We start from the raw sequence: 20,457 nt of genomic DNA, 5'->3' as shown, positions 1-20,457 counted from the left end.
CTCTCACCCTGTAATCACCTTACACACACTTCACATCAACTAGCTCAAGAAGCCTTTAATTTCCTGGCCGCAGACTAACTTAAATGAATACTGAAAGCTAATAGGAGCTTATTTGAAATCTAGAGAAATAGGAAACTACTGTATTATTGAAGCAAAAGGAGTTTAAAGTACTATAATTATCCGAGCACTTATTGCAATTCCACAAACTCCCCGAAGTTAATAGATTTTATTAGACCCTTTTCAGAAGTCAGACTTCGTGCCATTTGGATTTATTTGTTGTCCTGGCTAAAAGTTCCAGCTGAAGTCAAGGTCATCTTCTACCCTAAAGTTGGTGTAATTAGTATCAATCCAGTGTTTCACTGAGCTTACATTGAGGTTATTAACTGTGTTTCATGCAGAGTGTCAAAGCAACAAGGGCAAGGCTGGCAATCTCTCCTGCTTCAAAGGCAAAACCCCTAATTTAATTCATCCATTAGGAAGAAATATGCAGCCTGTTTAGTTTATTAATGACTTTAAAAGTAATTTCAGAGATGTTCTAGAAATATTTATTCCTGTATGAGTCATGCATTTGAAATATGAAACAGAGGATCACATGTAACTCTTTTTTTATACCCAGTTCTTTAAAGCAATGTGCTTTCTGAAATAATTGTGGCATTATTTTAATATATATATGAACAAGCATATACATAAACAGACATGAGAAAATTGATTAAGGTATCTTTTGTTTTTCAGAGGTTGTATTGCAAGACATTCTTGTATAATTCTGGACTGTATTAAATTAAGGATTTTTTTCTGTATAATCACTCAAGAGAATCTTAAATGCATGTATGAAAACAACAGATAGTCCTAATAGCTTAAAAAATATAAACTAGTATAACAAGAATCAGTTTAAGTGGATGTAAGTTAAATTGAGAGGCAAGTTTAAAATAAAATTAGGCAGCCCATAAAAATTTCAGGAGAAAAAAACCTAATATAACCTTTTGTATTTTACCACTGTCTTTATGGAATGCTAATTAGATAATTAAAAACACAGATTTTCCTGATACATGTCTTATATGTTGTAAAAGCCTATAAAGATTTAAAGTCTTTCAAACTCTGTCAGAAGACAAGTTCACATGAATCAGAAGTAAATTCATTTCATTTTGGAAATGACTATGTATACACACACACACACACACACACACACACACACACACACACACACACACACACACAGTGGTATGCTTTCTTTCCCCTTCCAAATGAGATTTGCTACAAAGCTGCATTTATGCCAGCCCATCACGAATTACCTGACTCATTGCCCTGATTCCAAAATTTGGTTACTACCTGATTTTACCACCTGAACTCTCAGCCAGCAATCTTACTCAGCCATGTATTAGTTGAAGTGGCAATGTGGTTTCTAGAGAAACTGGAAGTACCTCCAACCACAGAACAAGTCCACTGTTTGTTCATTGTGAGAGAGAAATATATCTGCTATCTTGTTTCCACTATTTACTGTGTTTCATATACTTACTTATAAAAAGACGCAACTTCATGATATACAGGTTTTCCAAATACTGTAAGACAGATATGATCTTTCATATTAGACTAAACATTAAAACCTGTCTTTTTACCAATAAATAAGTTTTTGTATACAGACTGTCTGAATTGAAAATTATTAATTTTATCAAGTGAAAATATTAATGACAACATGACACTTAATTTTTAAAAGAGCACAACAACATGCAAATTGTGTTTGATTACTATCATAAAACCAGAAACATAGCTAAATAGCTAAGCACTCATAATAAAAGCTCACAAACAATGTCTTGGTTTGCACACTTTGGGACTTAAATGTGTCAAAATGATACACTCTTGACATAATTAATGCTCCATTTGAGTGACTTTATTCTGACTGATTTAGAACACTCATGGTTATACTACAATCATTCTTTGTTACGGCTCAATCTTTTTTCTCTTGTTCTGGCAGATGGTTATTCTGTGTTATTCTACTTAAAGTCATCTTTTTAGGAAAGAGCAGAAATACTTATAAGAACAAACAAAAATTGATGAAAGGTATATAGGATTTGTGAAACCTCCCACACTCATACAATCTGGACAAAAATAGAAAAACACAATTTAAATCATTATTTTTTAGCCTGTCTGAATTGAATAAATGCTTTGGGCACTAATTTCAAGTGCACACATCATTTTCTGTTTAGCAGACTTGAACTTTTTTATGTTAAAACAATTGAAATAATATGTAGACAGGTGATACTCTTTTAGGATATATATTTTAGACAATTTATGATTATTAAAAGAATGTATGTCATTGATTCTCAACCTTGTGAATGCTGAATACTTTAATACAATTCCTCACTTTCTGGTGACCCCTAATTATAAAATTATTTTTATTGATATTTCATAAGTGTAATTTTGATACTGTTATGAATTGTACTGCAAATATCTGCAAATTCAAATGGAGTTCAGTGACCCCTCTAACAGGGTCTTTTGGCTCCTAAAGGGGTTGCAACCCACAGGTTGAAAACCACTGGTCTATATTAATATTGGTATAATTTTATAATTCATATCAAATTCTCTAAGCTGGCATAAAACAAATGTTGAGGTAAATTTTAACTTCAAATTACACAGCTCACATGTGTTAAAGTGAACTTTCATTATTATTGCTTCAGTTCTTTGGAAAGGAAATCAGTAATTTATTAACATCCTTTAAAATTAATATTTGAAGATTATGTTCACATACTGTTTTCTATATTGAGCCATATTTAATAAATTCAGTTTTCATTTGTTTGGATTCTAAACTACAATGTTAGCATTGGGGTGTAAAATGTCTATACTGAAGATATGTGAATTGAATTTTAGATGCCTGCTAAAGCTTCCTTGACTGTAAGGTCGACATATACATACATACATACATACATACATACATACATACATACATACATATATACATGTTGCAAACCTAACTATTAACATGGTAGATCTAGAGATAGAAGTTTGAAATAGATGCCTAGGTTGATGATATGACTCCTTTACTGGAATGTAGGTTCTCATCTTTCTACCATGTGGTGACAGAAGTAGAGACCACTAGATAAGGAGAAGACCCTCACTTGTACCAAACCTATGCCTTTGATATGGAGTTATCTTGAGAAATATAAGGAACAAACGTTGATCATGAAGCATCTGATTTATTCAACTACGCACATTGCTAAATATATAAATACAACCTCTTTGGTGTGTATATTACTTGCACTGGATAACCAGTCAGTGAATTCTTTGTGTAAGAATATTTTTCTGGATCTCCATATTCCTCAGTTGCCTTTAGCTTTATAGATTTGAGACCTGTTAGCATGTCACTTGTGTGTTTAGTAGTCACAGTGGTGCGGTTTTATCGTAGCTTTTTACAGCATAAGAGAAATTATGCCTAATACCAGATACCTAGGTTATTACCCAGAGCTATATAGAGATGGTTCTAGGAGGGTGATAGAATTTTGTTGAAAGTTACTTCCAGAGTAAAATAAGTGTACTAGAACTTATGTTAGTATAAAAAGAAAGTGGTAACTTGAATATATCTACTAACAGAAAACAGCATGAGCTAATACAAGAATTACACTCCGTCCAAGCAAGGATGCCAAGTGACCAGAATAGAATCCAAATGTGACTTCACATCACATCCATATAATGTAAATGGTGCTTTGCCCATCTGATTGTTTCTGAATGTCACTCGTCCCTTTGGTTGTAAGTATAACCAGGACATACGGTAGAGTGAGTCACTTTCAATTTCTTTTCTGGATATAGGCCACTATTTAGTATTTTCTTCTGAAAAAAATTGTTATGTTAATTCATTAGAAATATTTCTTTAATTTGCATCAAAAACTCAAATGTGGTTGGCAGTGTGCAAGTACTCAATATCACAAAACTTACTGAGTAAAATTATCTGAACATTTCTCCCCAAACATGGACTAGAATATCAATGATGTAGGTGACCTTGGTTACTACTCTGGTGTTCAATGGACAGAAACGAGAAAAAAATGGGGATTAGGCTGACATTCAGTGTCTTCTACTAATTTTACTACATGTGTAAAGACATGACATTCTCAGGAAAATATTCTAATTCTTTACATCTCATTGGATTCTAAATGTTTTTTTCTATCTTTGAATAAGAAACTGAAAGAAGAGACCTATTTTATGTGTTTGTATGAACACATGTTTTAAACTTTAATAATGTTTTTACCTCCGGGCGTTGGTGGCTCACGCCTTTAATCCCAGCACTTGGGAGTCAGAGGCACACAGATCTCTGTGAGTTTGAGGCCAGCCTGGTCTACAAGGGCTAGTTCCAGGATAGGCTCCAAATCTACACAGAGAAACTCTGTCTTGAAAAACCAAAAAATAAAAAAAAATGTTTTTATCATAACATTTCTTCCATGTTTTCTTCATCCAAATTCTTGCCTATACTCCCACACCACTCTTCTTCAAATTTATAACTCCATTTTGCATTAACTGTTACTGCATATAAATAAAAATTTGTATATGCATACATTCCCAAGTATAATCTATTCAGTCCATATGATGTCACTTGTATGTATGTTTTCAGGGCTAGTTGTTTGGTATTGAACAAGCAATCGACATGACCTTCTTTGGGTCTGTGGAGGGCTACCTCTCTGACTCCTAGTTTCCTCAGTTACAGGGATTTCTTTGTAAAGGTTTGAGATTAGGTGGGCTTTTTCCCATGTAATTTGGCATGTCCATTTTTGTCATTGTGGTTCACATTTGGGTAGTCATGTTGCTAGACTCCTAAAGTGTTACCAGCATGAAAAGATATGCATGCCTTTTAATGTTTACTGGAATGCTTTACTAGAATAGGATTTTTCTCTCACTACTAGTATCATAAAATTTACAAAACATCATAGGATAATATAAATATATAAGGCACAATGTGTAATCATTTAAAAGGGTACTCAAAATAAAGTAAAGGAGACATTTATGTTTGTTATTCATATGCCTTAAGTACTTTTTACTTTGCCTCATAGTTTTCTGTGTTTTTTCTCTTAATACAATACTATGTAAGAAAAATCCTTAAAAGCTGCTATCATAAATTCACATACAGTTGAAAATATGCTCATTAAGTAAAACATAATTAACCAAAATATTTCTAAGAAACTCTTATTGCTGCTGATATCAAATTATTTTGTCACAGCTCATTTACATGTTATAATGTAGCTGACCATGACTGCTAATAATTAACAGTTACCAGACATGTTTTTCTTTCTGCAATAAGAGGAAAGCAGGTTTTAAAACTCTTGTGAAAGGCTTCAATCCAATTTCTTATCAAGACTGAATAAAATCCAAGAAAAAACATATATTGTACCAGAAAAGCCATGTAAGGCAAGATATAAAAATGATAAGACATTCTTGTTATTACTCAATTACCTGTAGGAACATAGAGTCTCCATAAACATTCAGTTAAATTGTTACACTAAATATGTTAGTTTAGCTTTAAGACACAAAAAAATGCGTGTAAGTAGGGAAAGGCAAGGATTAAATGAGAAATTCTTTCTGCACATTGTTGTGAATATATTAAATATGAAGCATGATTTCTTTCTATAATTTCTGTATTTTTTGCATGTGGGATTATTTCTATTCCTTTAAGTAAGGCTGCTGTCTTTGGTTTGGAATAAAAAATACTTATTTGTATACTAATTTCAGAGTATTCGTAGAGCCAGGTATAAATTCACATTAGTTCAGAAAAATCTAGAATATTCCATTGTAGAATATTCTGCTAGTAGAGTCACTTTATGGTGATATATATTTTTTGAATATTTACCTGAAAGTTCCAAGTGGTGAATTACACATGACTGTTCATTTTAGAAAAATTTCAACACCATGAAAACTTCAATTTGTAGAAGAATAACAAGTCAGTAACATTAATGCAGGATATTTACAGCCAAATGCTATCTCCGCATCACTGGGCATGTTATTTTTTTACATTTAAAGGAAAATCAAATTCTGTGTCCTGTCTTCACATTTCAAGTTTGCTTAAGGTATTGGAGATATTATTCTTTTTCTAAATAGCATTGCATAATATTTTGATATCATTCATAAGTGGCAGTAAAAATAAAATATACAATTTGACTCATATTCTACTTTAGTAATTCCACTTTAATACTAATCTTGTTGACCTAATTACATTTTATAATTAAGATAACATAAATATGTAAATTGGCTCTCACTTATTCTATTCTGCACAAGATCCTTTTACACAGCTCCCTAGCTGGGCTTCTGAGGCTAAAACAAAGAAGCATACTGTACCTCTTCTGCTGCTGCTTGATGCAGATGTGCTTGGGCTGGTTGTTATGGCTACAGTGGTTGTTACTGGTGCAGTGGTAAGGGAGGGGATGATAGTAGTGGGAAGCAAAGTGGTAGGAACATCTGGTGAGTGGAAAGAAACAAAATATAAAATAAAATCATATCATGCAAACAAAAGAGAAACACAAATGATTCAAATTATAAATACACACATCTTATTTAGGCTTCATTTTATAAGTTGAAACAGAATAACAGGTACAAAACAACCATAGCACACAGGTTCTGTCATTTTTCTTTCACTTCTCTCTTATGCTCCTCAAAAAGAAAGATTAGGAGCTATTTTGGAAAGTAAGCAAATCCTTTGCAATGTTTAAAGTGAAATTTAAAATGACAAGAATTCACTTATTCTTTGAGTCATTTGAAAATCTCTCATGCAGTAGCAAAATACACATATGTGACATAAAAATGACATGCTTTGTCAAGGAAGTAAACAAAGAAACAACACATATAGAAATAAACACAAATACCACCATACAAGATTAAAAAGTGTTAACGATGAGTATGTATATGCATGTTAAATAATGCCTTTCTTTTTCCTTATAGGAAAAATGATAGGAAATAGGATGAGAGCATTCTTTAGAAACGAACAAACAAAGGAAGCAAATTGTTATTATAATTGTTATTTTGCTCCTCCTGTTTTCACAGACGATGTTAATGTACAGTTTAAAGGCTGGCAAGTCTTACCGTAATTAGCTGGTAACACCTTCTAACATATTTGCAGTACCTAGGAATCTTTTACAAGTATTGAGTCAACTAGCATGGAACGCGATGCGATGTTCAGACAAGCTTATGACTTATTTGAACACAGGACACAAAAAGAAGTTACTGAATAAGGGTTTGAACTATACCAGTCAGTCTCCAATCCACAATTAGTCGAGTTGTCATAAGTTAAAATTTGATTCAATTCCAGGGATAACAATGAACAGAAAGAACAGCTTAGTGTGCCATGCCCAGATCTTCCTTCGTTTCATTAAACCAGGCTCAAGTATCTAGAGTAGGAAAGAGAGGCCTCCAGTAATGCTGCCAGTGTCAAGCTAGGAAAACCCTCAGGAAAATCCTTGGAGAGAAATTTTGTTCCCAGCAGATAGGCATATAATTTACACAGCAAGGAAATTAGAAACACTTCCGCAATTACCTGTAATTACTGTACTGGGGTTTGATTTCGTATGTTTGTCATGAAACCCCGATATATTCACAGTCCTTGGCAGATTATTTTTCTGTTGAAAGATTTCTTGTCATTCTTTGAGGAAAAGTCTTTGAGTCACTCCAAACATTTTTCTAGTTCTTTACTCTGATAAATAGCTCTACTCGATCTGCCTGACTCTACCCGCTGAATCCTGCACATTGGAGACACTGAAACCAGCATGAGACCACTCTCTTACCTTGAGTATTGATGTTTACACCTGTTTTTCAACAGGGAAAATGCTTCCTGGCCAGTCAAATTAAGAAAACAACCTCTAGAAGCTCAATGGTATTACATTAATCACTAGGGAAAATGGGCATTGCCTGGAGAGTAATTTATCATGATCATAAGGTGGCATTGGATTTACAAAGAGCATTGTGAATGAGCAAGAACTGTGTTATTTTTGCCCATGGCATATTATCTGTTGCTTTTTTATCATACATTCTTATTGCTTAATAAGATTTTAAACAGAATAGAAGGAGATAGAAACATACTCGATAAAAATAGTCATTTTTATGTCTACCTAAAATAGAAAATAGTACATTTTTATTAGAAATATTATTGGCTCATTTGGGGTCTGAAATGTATTTAGGCAAAAACAACATCTAGTTTTACAATATTTAAGAGCAAACAATATACTTAGAAGTACATATATGGAGTTTGATGAAATTCATCATAGATTATAAAATTATTTTTGTTATCAAATAGTAAACTAAAATAACATCATCTTAACCACTATGTGGGAAACAAAACAGCCTTTCAAATTTTCTTTATTAATTAATTATAATAGCTGGCCCCAAATAACTGGCTTATATTCATTTGCTTGGTCTGGTTTATTCTAAACAAAATATTAATTTGATTTTTTTTACCTTTTCCTATCTCAGCAATGATAGAAATTCTGGATTATTTGGGAGCGTATATATGTTCATGGTTTTTAAGCATTGTTAAATGAACCAATCTAATCTTATAAGTGTCAAATACAATAAATGTAGATTCTTTTATCATTTTCTAGTATTTAGTGAATTAGTAATTTCAGTACTTACTAATAAAGTTAAAAAAAAAAAAAAAAAAACGGATAAAGCCCTGTAAAATACATAGATAGATGAGAAAGTATGGCACTCTCTACCACCTAGGCTGGCTCCCAAGTATATCCCCTCATATTTTCCACACTTCCTAGAAGATTCATGTATTATTGATAACAATTTAAGGACAACTGTGTAAAAATGGCATGCCAATAAGAAATCTTTCTCAATCAGCATTACATGTTTTTAATTGTTACTAGCCAAACGCTATGTAGTTTATAATATGTTTATTTTCCATGAGTTTTCATTCTGGTCTTTTATTGGTCATTCAAATTTGTTTTAAATTATTTCAACTCAGTGGTGAAACAGTAAAGTTAAAACAACCTAAAATAGTCACTTCTAGAATACAATTAGAAACAAGTATAATTCAATAATGTAAGATAAACTAGAATTAGTTAGAAATGTCAGAAAGATATCAAGAAATTACATGAAACTTCTGTCTCATAGTTAAACTTTCTATTGGATCTGATTTTATTCTGGTCTTTCTGCATGTAATTAACCCTGGAAGGAAGAGCTTTTAGTTAATGCACAGGTTTATGCTCTATAAATATATGACTAAAAGAACCAGAAAAAAACCTTATGTGACAGAAAGAATTGATTATAATAGAATTCAAAGGGTAAATTAAGTTTCTCATAAACACCCTCTGTATCTTCAAACAGGAAAAATATATTGTTAGTTTTTGAAGAATACATTTTAGAACCACAATGTACTTTTTATTTTCAGTTAAAAAGAAAATAATAAATGCAACATCAGCCACAAATATTTACTAATTTATTAGTGACTTATTATAGATTATGCATATATGAATTATATGACTTAAAGGTAGCATATTTATGGGACATGAACTGATTTGAGAGTTTTCCTGCTGACAGCTCAAAGATCTTTAATCCTGAGTGGCTTGATTAGGACCTGAAAAGTCAGACATTAACAAATGATTCTGAGAATTCTTCCTAAGTCCAAATATCCTTTCCCTCTTTTTATAAAATTCAAGTTTGCTTTTGGAAAGTCTTGCATCTATAAATTAGAAGCAATATTTGAGAAAACTTAAAAAATATCTCAGTAATGAATGCTTGAAATGTTAATTTTGGCCTTTTGGAAAATGATTTTAAAACCAGGCTTACATTTTCTTATGGAAATATGAGATATAAAGCTACTATTCACCTGCCTTCTATTTTTTAAAACAAGTTCTTATCATGTAGCCCTGGCTAGCCTGAACCTCCCTCTGGAGACCAGTCTGTCTCTGAAGTGTCAACATGCCTGGACCTCATATTTTTGATGTATCTAGAATCAGAGAAAATTTTAAAACCATTATACCATTATTATAAGAAATAATTAGATAAATCAACAAGATATAAAACATGGCTATATTTCTCTTTTAGTATTTATCTTTTCAGTTTTTCAAAGAAGAAAACATTGTTATTTATATTCAATGTATTCACATGCACATACAACAAAATACTCAACATTGGTTCAGCTGTAATTAATGTCCTATATTTGAACTTAGTCAAAATAATTGTGAGAAACAAAAATCATGGAACCACATGCGTCATCCAGTGAAGATACCTGATGCCAACACTAAGGATCTGAGTTCAATACCCAGAAAACACATGGTGAAAGGAAAGGAACAACTCTGATAAATTATTTTCTGACTTTTGCATATGTGTGATGGTATAGCTACACACATAACATATAAATAAATAAATTATAATACTAAGTTCATTGTAATTATGTTTTTTTCAGACCTATTCATAAAAATAGTAATTTTTAGAGAAATTATTGAGATCCACTTTTCATTCAAATGGTCTCAATAACCTTACAATTTTAAAAGGTGCTAGTTTTGATTGTAACATATATATAGGATATATATGTATATATATATATATATATGTGTGTGTGTGTGTGTGTGTGTGTTGATATATATATATATATATATATATATATATATATATATACCAATTTCTCTGAAAACATGATTGACTTTTAAATTTTTTTTCCTAAAAGACTGTCATTGTATGGAAAATACTATACATACGCATATTCTAAAGTGAAGAAAGCTTGCTGGACAAATTTTGATTATTTGTTAAATAAATTCATTGAATTCTATGAATTCCTTAGAATTTAAATACAAACACAAGTCATTAAATACAAACCCAATTTGCTGAATAATAGTATCCATTATTTCATCACTATACAATATGTGTTATATACTATGTACATAAAAATTTAAATTTTAAACAATCAAGTAAGGATTTCTATAATTATACATACATACATATGTATGTATAATATATATATATATATATATATGTATATCATTAAATGCAGAGGTTCCCTTTAAAGGAAAATTGTAACATTTTTATTGGCAGGAAACTGTGAAAAATTTTAAGTCATAAAAGTTGGGTTATAAGTTTGTGTACACATAAGTTATGCATTGTAAGTAATTTTAAATAATCATGTTGCATAAAAATTTCCTAAAGCATTTTAAGAATTTCAGACAAAACCTCTCCATCTGAGCTACTGAACGGTAGTGCAGACATTATTGAAGTAAGCACCAAGTGTTACTCAAGAAGCCAGTGTTGAATTACAGATAAGTGTACTCTATATCATAATAATTCTATGATAACCTACTCCCTTGAAGAACCATTTCAGCTTAGGCTTAAAGATATTGAACAAATGAATTAATATCAGTGTGGAAGGGCATTCATTGTTAAGCTTGTTTCATGGTAAAGCATCAGTCCATTGCCCCTCCTTCTTGGCCACTGTGACCGTGTCCCCCATTGTACTGAGGCAGCCAAGGTGTGTAGACACCTTCTCTCAGGAAGAAGATGGCCTCAGGACATGCATGCTTGGTGACTTTACATCATTTTTCTTTATTCCAGTTTCAGGACAAGAAAACCTTTGAGCTGGGCACGCAAAAGTACATGTAGCCCTGCCTTGGGGGCTTTCATCAAGTTCTCTCTCCACTCTCTCCACTCTCTCCACTCTGTGCTGCCATCTCACAGACACATCCTGCTGCATGACATCACCTCCTTCCAGTCTGTCTTTCGAGGCCTTGTCAGGATTTCATTTGTGGGGCATCCTCTCATCTGAAACTAGTCCTGTTTTCCTTCTCTGTATCTGCAAATGCTTTGTTTACCACATGTTGCCATCCATCTTTTATTCTACCTCACGCAATAGACTACCAGGTTAACATTACATTAAAACATGCCTTCATTATATACAGATACCGATTTTTTCCTGAGACAGTTACACTCGACCCACTCTACCTCTGAACAGTATCAAGAAATATATTTGACTATTTAGAAAAATTCTACTTTCTCGTGTAGAGAGTATCCAGTATTCACCTGGCATTTACCATTCAATATACTTATTATATATTTATATTGAATGGTAAATATATAGTGAATACTACATATATTATATATGTTCTTTATAATATATACATATATATTAATGGAACAAAAATTAAGAAAACAATCTACTTATATATTTTTTTAGATCCTTCCTTGTTATATATGCTTAAGGTGCTTTGAAAACACTCTATGGATGATAAAATGTTGATAAATAAGTAATATATCACTTCTAAGAGCATAAATATGTAACCAATATTTACATAATATTAATATGTAGGAATGGTGTAGTTTTTGCACAAAATAGTGTCAAATTCCTGCTAAAAGTCTACACATGTGAAAAAAATGGTCTAAAATTTGAAAATACAACACTGGAAGGAGCTTCACATCTGAATGAGTGTGTCAGCATTTTAAATTTGTTAGAATTGTAACTAATAAATGCCAATTAAAACAATGATGAAGTGTCCCTCTATTCACTTGCTAACAATGGAATTAGAAAACTCCAAACCCTATCTTCTTCTGGAGATCATTAGAGCACACAGATCCCATAGAGCCCTGTCAGAATGAAGTCACTTCCAACAGGAACCGTGTACAATAAACTACAGAGCAGTGCAACGATGCTTTTTTTTTTTTTAATAACAAGTTTTTCAGGTTAAAGGTATGTCCTGTTTTCTGTAAATGTGGTGTATAATTTCTAACTTGTCAACTTGTTTTCTTTTGTGACAGTTTCTCTTTTTAAAAATGGCATTCAGAATGGATTTTCGAAACAAAATTAAGTCTAAAGAGCCCCAGAAGTCCAAGCTGCTTGTTTGTTTCCAAAGACTGTAGCCCAAATCAGGAGAAAAAAATGCTACTATTTAGTCTGGAATGCATACATCTACATTCTTCCTGTTGATGGTACTGAGCTTCCCATTCTAAATGGGTCAGTGTAATCAGTTCATGTCAAGAACAATTATGGATATTCACACAAAGGGTCGGGATTCTGAAGAGAACAGAATTAAGGTAAGAATTACTATTGTGCTAAATAGAGTTCAAATTTCTCTAACTTAGACATAACATTGGATCTTTAATATTGTATTGCTTCATCTACTGCCACTGGGAACAATGGCAAGAGGCATGCTTACTGGTTTTGTTTTTTGTAAAGATGGGCATTTATCTGTCCACATTATATTCAGCCCACATGTAGCAGCCTATTTAAGTCATAGCATAAAGTGATGACAACTCCAGAGCGCTCGCTGAATTGGTAAACATCAGGCTGACAGGACTTCAACTTACCAATATGACCCTGCTCTTTGGGAGAGCTACCATAAGCCCTTCTGTTTCAAAAAAGGGACCCTTCTCAACATTTGATTGGAATGAATTTCTTAACATTTCCCTGGTAACTTCCACCGGCTTCTCATGATAAGTGGAATCTTTATACAAAGATGATAACAAAATGGCACTCTTGAAATTGAAAAGATCTGCAATTTTAAGCTGTAGGTGGTAGCCAAGGGTTCTAAGTAATTACAAGAAAAGTTTATGAATAAAATTGATGTCTTATTTGAAGAGAAAAAATTTACACATTTCCCCTTTAAAACACCTTTGTTGAATTCTATAGGGACAGAGTAATGTGGAACTTAAAGAGGGGTCAACAATGCCTGAAACATGGGTGACCCTGTATTGTTTAAATTCACTGACCTCACTGTATAATTTCTCTCCTGGAAGGATCTTACCCTGAGTGAGTCATGTGATTTTAGAGGAGGACATCACTTCCCTTCTTACACAGAAAGTAAAGGAACTAAGAGACATAAGGATGAAGTGTGAAAAATATTGAGAAGTTCGAATCTGGTTTTCCAGGTAAGCTCTGACATAAAGAAAGAAGGGAATGCTATGACTACTATTTAATTTAACCACATTAGAAACAGGGAGTTTGGGCCGGGCATTGGTGGCGCATGCCTTAAGTCTCCAGCACTCGGGAGGCAGAGGCAGGTGGATTTCTGTGAGTTCGAGACCAGCCTTGTCTACAAGAGCTAGTTCCAGGACAGGCTCCAAAGCCACAGAGAAACCCTGTCTGGGAAAAAAAAAAGAAACAGGCAATTTGGTATGGTAATTTCTATAATTCTTTTTAAACCTGATCCTTGATTTTGGTAAGTCAAAACTTATCTAAAAGAAGGGTGTTCTGACAACTATGAATTTAACTGTTTTGCATGTAATTTTAAGAGGTAACATCTCTACAGGTGTTGGTCTGATTTTTAAGTGCAATGCAATAAATTCACCTGCTGCTTTATACTGCAAATCACATAACTCTTGAGATCTTCAAGAAAATGTTTTGGGTACATAAAAAAATATTGTGATGAAATGTTAGCATCTATTGATACTTTTAGGGTAGAAAAGTTACTGTCTTATTAATACACCCATGTTTCCATACAACAAGCCTGGGTTTAAAACCTCTCCTTAAATCTCTTGAATGAATGGAATTTTCCACTGCTCTTTTTATTATTTTTTTTTCATTTCACAATCAGTTGCTCATCTCCTGACAAATGGTAAATCTATGTCACTGGATAAATTTCTTACAATGAATTCTCTAGAAAAGTTTCCTTAGTTAATTTGGAATCTAGAGTTAAGGGTTTGTTTTTTTGGTTTGGTTTGGTTTTAATGGTCATTGTTTATTGTTTTTGCTATTTGTTTTAGTTTTTGTCTATTTTTCTTTCTTTCTGAAACAAGGTTTTATACAGTTCAGGCTGACCTGGAATTCACATGTAACAGCAGATGGCCATGGACTGCAGTTGTACTTGTGTATGTCTTAGGTACTTCTACCATAGGTATATCACACCAATTTTTACATTTGTTATTTACTTATTTCTTTTATTATTTATTTATGATGCTAAGTATTAATCCAGGGTTTGTGAATACCAGGATCACATTCAACTTACTGAGATATTTTGTGTTTTTTTTTTTTAAATCTAGTTCAACCTTTTTCTTTTCTTTTGTTTTGTTCCTTGCAGCACTAGGATTGCATCCAGTCTTGTATATGCTTGGCAAATGTCCTGTCAGTGAACCATATGGAAATTGGCCTAAAAATAGACATCTTTAAAAATGTTTTGAGATTATAATAACTTCACCCTCCATCCGTTCTCCCTTCGGAAACACCCCATGTCATTCCCATCTTGCTCTTTTGCAAATTAATTGCCTCTTATCCTTTAACTTTTTCTACACATGTGTGTGTAAATATCTATAGATAAAATATATAAATATGCCCTACTCAGTCTCTATAATACTACATGCATGTCCATTTTCAGATTTGACCTTTTGGTATTAAAGATCTAATGGAATGTTCTTCATTGGGAGGACTGTTTCTCCTGAACTCAGCTTTCCTCAACTGCTTTAGTTCTTGTTTTTTATTTATTAAAATCTTCTAAGAGTAACAGTGCCCCTCCCCGCAGATTATTGACTGCTAAGTAAACTATGCTACCTGCATTGAGTGTGGAGAAAGAACTGTGTCACCAACAAAAATCCAAGAAAATATTGAATCTTGCAATTATAAATGCTTGACATTGGCAAAGTGAACCTTTCTCACAAAAGACCATATGTTAAAGCTGGGCAGTGGTGGCTACGGCTTTAATCCCAGCACTCAGGAGGCAGAGGCAGGAAGATCTCTGTGAGTTCAAGACCAATTTGGTCTACAAGAGCTACTTCCAGGACAGCCTCCAAAGCCAAAGAGAACCCCCCCAAATAAGACCACATGTTACACAAAATTAGCTGGATAGGTTATCAATTTTGTCATCACACTACATGTGGGATTTTATTTATTGGGTAACTGTTTATGAATTTAAGAATAATTGAGTTTTCAAAAAAGTTGAAAATCTATAATTAAATTGAACATTCAGTTTGTTAAGGAGAAGTAATGTGAGTGTATTCCTCTTTTTCCATACACGATGTTGGGTGCCCATTTGAAAATGCCTCACTGCCTAGTCCAGAGAGGTCAGTGAAAGACAAGAACAGATTGGAAGCCTCACTTGCAAGTAATGGTCACAGGGCACTGGTGGGAGAAGAGCAGAGATGACACAAATATTATTTTTACATTCTAAATATTATGTGATACATATCACATTTGGGGAAACTATGAAGCATGAAGTTGCAAAGCATATTTCATATAAAATCTATAGTTTCTGAAATCCACAACCCAATTTCTCCCCACAAGGATATGATGTAAGGCTTGAATTGTCTGACAAATGAACTACAAAAATCCATGTGTTTGGGTAAAATAACTCTATAAGTATTTGGGAAATTATAGCATAACTAGACGTATACACAAATACACCAAGAAGAATTGAGTGCAAATTATTCCATCCTTGTGTTTACCATTTTATAGACTGAAAATGGGAAAAGGGTTATATAGAAATAGTGCAGGATATATTAATAACATTGAAAATTTGCAACAATAAATTCTGAATTAAGATTTTTCCTTTGACATTTGGGTAGTTGTCCATCTAGAGCTGGAAGATCATTTTCATTAGTGGTCAATTTATCCACTAAATTTTCACCTTAAAGAGATGAAATTTGGTTCAACTTTGTTGAGTGATCTAGCCAACACACACACACACACACACACACACACACACACACACACACACACAAACTTTTAAATGAGTTATAAAACAAACACAGTGCTCTCATCTCTACTTTTCTCTGTAGAGTTTGGCAGCTTATTAAAACAGTCAGAGGCATGCCTTTCCTACAGGCATCAGAGCTCTGTCTACTTTTTCATGTCTAGAGTGATGTGTTATCTCAAAGATTAAAGAGACGGTGTTAAAGAATCATGCAACCAGTGGCTGTGTAGTACGATCTCAGCCAGCATTGCTGAGATCAGCAGCCAAGAGGCTTTGCATTATTTGCAGAGTTCATTGTTGCATAGGTATGGATTTTCTATCATTTTCATTCTGTATCATGTATTTTCCATTTATGTTTCCAAGGAAAGCTTCTTCAGGGAAAAAATGCTCATTATTAGCACACACAATTAATTTACCAGCTGGTTAGGTCTGTTTATATATGAGGGAACAGATTTTGGTTGAATCCCTCTTTAATTTTTGCTAGGCTTTGCATCTGTTCACAGTCCAGTCTTCTCTTTCCTACTCTACACATGATTTATTATCTCAGTGCCAGCATGATCTATAAGAGACCTGTTACCTAGGAGTACAACTGAGTTTGTAAATAAATGAATACATAATCTTCCAACGTCTCTAAATATTATCTTTCTGGTAATTGCAACTATGTGTCAAAAGAGACTACAAGCCTTTGGCCTAGATACTATGATGGCCGATGGCCAGAAGTCCCTTATTCATCTTATTGTACTAATTTACCTACAAATTGCTGATATTTTGGTAAGAAATGTAAACTTTAAACTTCTATAGTACTTATATACATATGATAAAGATATTTGTTTAGCTGTATGGCAAGAGTTTAATAGGAAAGTTAAGATACAAAGTTCTGAGGTGAACAACCTGTTTGTAAGTAACTTACATCATTTAACCACACATGTATTATATTGTTAAATCTGTCATGTAATAACAAACCTAAAATTTGTATTTATTAGGTAAATATTTGAAAGCAGTGATAAACCAGAATGTTTCTTGCAGTGAAAACCATTCATTTCCCTGTCTCCATGTGCTTTTCTGCCACAGTGAGCTGGTCATTTGCTTTCAGTATCCGGCATCCAGGTAGAAAACAGCTGCTTCCCCTGGAGTGTGAACACTACAGTGAGCTACACAGCCCAGAGTTGGGCTTTGAGGTGATGTTCTGTAATATATTTATACCGCATTTTGCCTTGCGTCACTATTGACATTTATTTTTAACAATAAAAATGAATAAAAGTAGTAATTGTAACTGACTCTTAAAACTGGAAAAGCATATTTAATAGCTTGATACATTTCATTAGACTAAAACTCATAGACATTTATAGTAGAAATATTCTCTTACTATTAATTTTGTAAAATATTAAACTATTTTTATAATGGCTCTTTCCAACTAACAATAAAATGTGACACATTGCATATTATATGTATGCGTGTTATTTAAATGGATTATTACTAAAGTAATTATCTTACAAACAAACAATGGCAGTGCCGTTTTTATCAGTAGTTATTTCAATAAACACCTGAAGAAACAAATATACTAAAATTGCACAGTGATATTTTAGAGCTATTGAATCAACAACTATGATACTTGATTGGGAGAAAAAAATAGAAGCAAACTGAAATTCTATTTTAATCCATGTTATCAAAATAATAGTTATAGAAAATTTTCCTATTTTATATTGTTGTAAGTTTAAATAGCATAGGAAAGAATATATATTTATGTATTTGTATTTAAGATAAAATGTGGAAAAGTGTATAATTTGTAATTACATTTAAAAAAGTGTAGTGTAAGTTAAGATAGTGAGGTAGTCCAAATTTTTAAAATTTTATTTATAAAAAAATAAGGACATAGTAGAATAAGTTAGATAATAGTAAAATAACTTTAACTTACATGAGTGTTGCTGTGATACAAAGGGTAATGTTTGATAAGCAATGGGAACTTTGTGTAATATGTGTGTCCATTACCATGGCCTGCTTTCTCCAAAATTTTGATATCAATGCCCACAATGTTGGCTTTCAATGTGTTCTTGCCCAAATTCTACAGCTATAGGCAGGAGAAACAGCTGATCATTTTCTCTGCAAGATTTCCTCACAAATCTCTGGAAGGGTTATGATGCTCAAATTTTATTGCTCTTTAGGAATGTCTGCTGAGCTAATATTTTGTACACCATATTTTAGAGAGTTGAAAGAAAACATTCCTATTTTATTGTTTAGTAAGTTCAATTTTTCTGCCCTCTCTCTCTCTCTCTCTCTCTCTCTCTCTCTCACACACACACACACACACACACACACACACACACACACACACACCTACATGTGTGTATGTTGTGTATAATTTGTGTACTCTCAAGTACCAAATGTGTGTGTTTCTACATTTGGTGCAGAGTTATATGAGTTGATTAAATTTTTAAATTTAAGAGGGAACTAAGTTAAGTTTTAGGAATTTTGGACTTATCACTGTTCACATATTTCTCAAAACCTTCATATTTCATATAGTTGTGAGGTTTCCAAGAATATATACTTCCAAATTTCTGTTGTTTTGTTATTTTTAAGGGACAGGCATGTGCTAGGACCAGGGGTAGAGATAAGAGGGGAACTATTGGGAATAGGTTTTCTCCTACCATGTAAATCCCAATAACAAACTGAAATATTCAGGCTGGGCAACAAGTTCTGTTATTCACTGAGCCATCTCACACTCCATCTTCCCCCAAAAGAGTAAAATTTTAATCAGGTGATGAAAAATAAATATGAAATATTTTAAATACTTTCAACCATTAAATGAATTGGATTGAGTTCATCAGCAGTACTCTGTAACCATGGCTATCTGCTTTGATGCCTTCAGTAGTTGGATGTTGATCTAGGTACTCACTGCTTGGGAAGAATAATTTATGTAGTTTCTTAAAAAATGGATGTTTTCTTAGAGAAACAATGCTGTCCATTGAACTTAGCCTGCTCAGTGTGTCATGAGCTTTTACACTGTGGGATGTTGAAAGAATTTTCCTATGACTAACTTTTAACAAACTATTAACAATTTTTCTTATTATATAAGAATGTTTGCTGAATTAATATTCTGTATACTGGGTTTTAGAAGGAATCTGAAGAAAAACATTATCATGTGATTGTTCATTGCACATTGGTGTTGAATCTGCCCTCATCTAATCAGGCTAATATTGATATTCAAGAATGCTGGTCCAATTCAGGGCATATCTGTATAACTGATAGTATACTAAATATTTCTGGTTTAGATGTATGTCATTTTTAAATACTATTTAATTATTTTGAAGCCTAGTGTTGCATTTTTTTACAGTGTTGATAGTTGCTCTTCACCTTCACAGACTGTGCTTATCTTAACTATTTTGTATTAAGTATTTGTTATCATTTCTTGTCCCTCTTATACTTATACTTATATTATTTATTTTAGTTTCCTATTATAGTCAGAAGACACATAGCAAATTATTTATGAATAAATGAATTGTTATTTTGGTCAAATACAAAGAGATGAATGGAACAGAATACTACAATCTGTTAAATTTACATATACTGGTTTCTGAAAAATAGCATGACAATGGTAAAAGAGATTCTTTTACATTTTTTATAAAGAAGTTAAACTGAAGGATCATGGATGCTCACAGAAATCCAATAGAACCATGAATTCTAGCCATTAACTTAACAGACATATTTTTTCATTACTGTGCTTATTAATGAAAAGTGCTAGTGTCTCCCTCATCGTATTCTTAACAGTACTCAGGTTTCATATGTGCAATGCCTCTTCTTACAGTCCCTTGTACATTGACTTTCAGTAAAGCTTTCATTGAAGTTAAGTTTTAAACCAGCAGTTTAAGCCACTATTTGTAATTTTAAA

General features: G+C 32.8%; 1 protein-coding gene across 1 annotated transcript in view; it reads right to left on the bottom strand.

The window, feature by feature from the left end:
* Positions 1-20,457, bottom strand: part of Cadm2 (cell adhesion molecule 2) — a gene marked incomplete at its 5' end in the record, with an annotated part of 224,968 nt that overhangs the window by 58,624 nt on the left and 145,887 nt on the right. Inside the window, one exon of the mRNA XM_035444348.1 lies at positions 6,310-6,429. Coding sequence (XP_035300239.1) covers positions 6,310-6,429 — 120 coding nt within the window. The remainder of the gene's footprint in view (positions 1-6,309; positions 6,430-20,457) is intronic.

This window comes from Cricetulus griseus, chromosome 4 (assembly GCF_003668045.3).
Source record: "Cricetulus griseus strain 17A/GY chromosome 4, alternate assembly CriGri-PICRH-1.0, whole genome shotgun sequence".
NCBI classification, from domain to species: Eukaryota; Metazoa; Chordata; class Mammalia; order Rodentia; family Cricetidae; genus Cricetulus; species Cricetulus griseus.
Note: the sequence above shows the minus strand (reverse complement) of the source record. Positions and strands in the feature narration are given on the sequence as shown.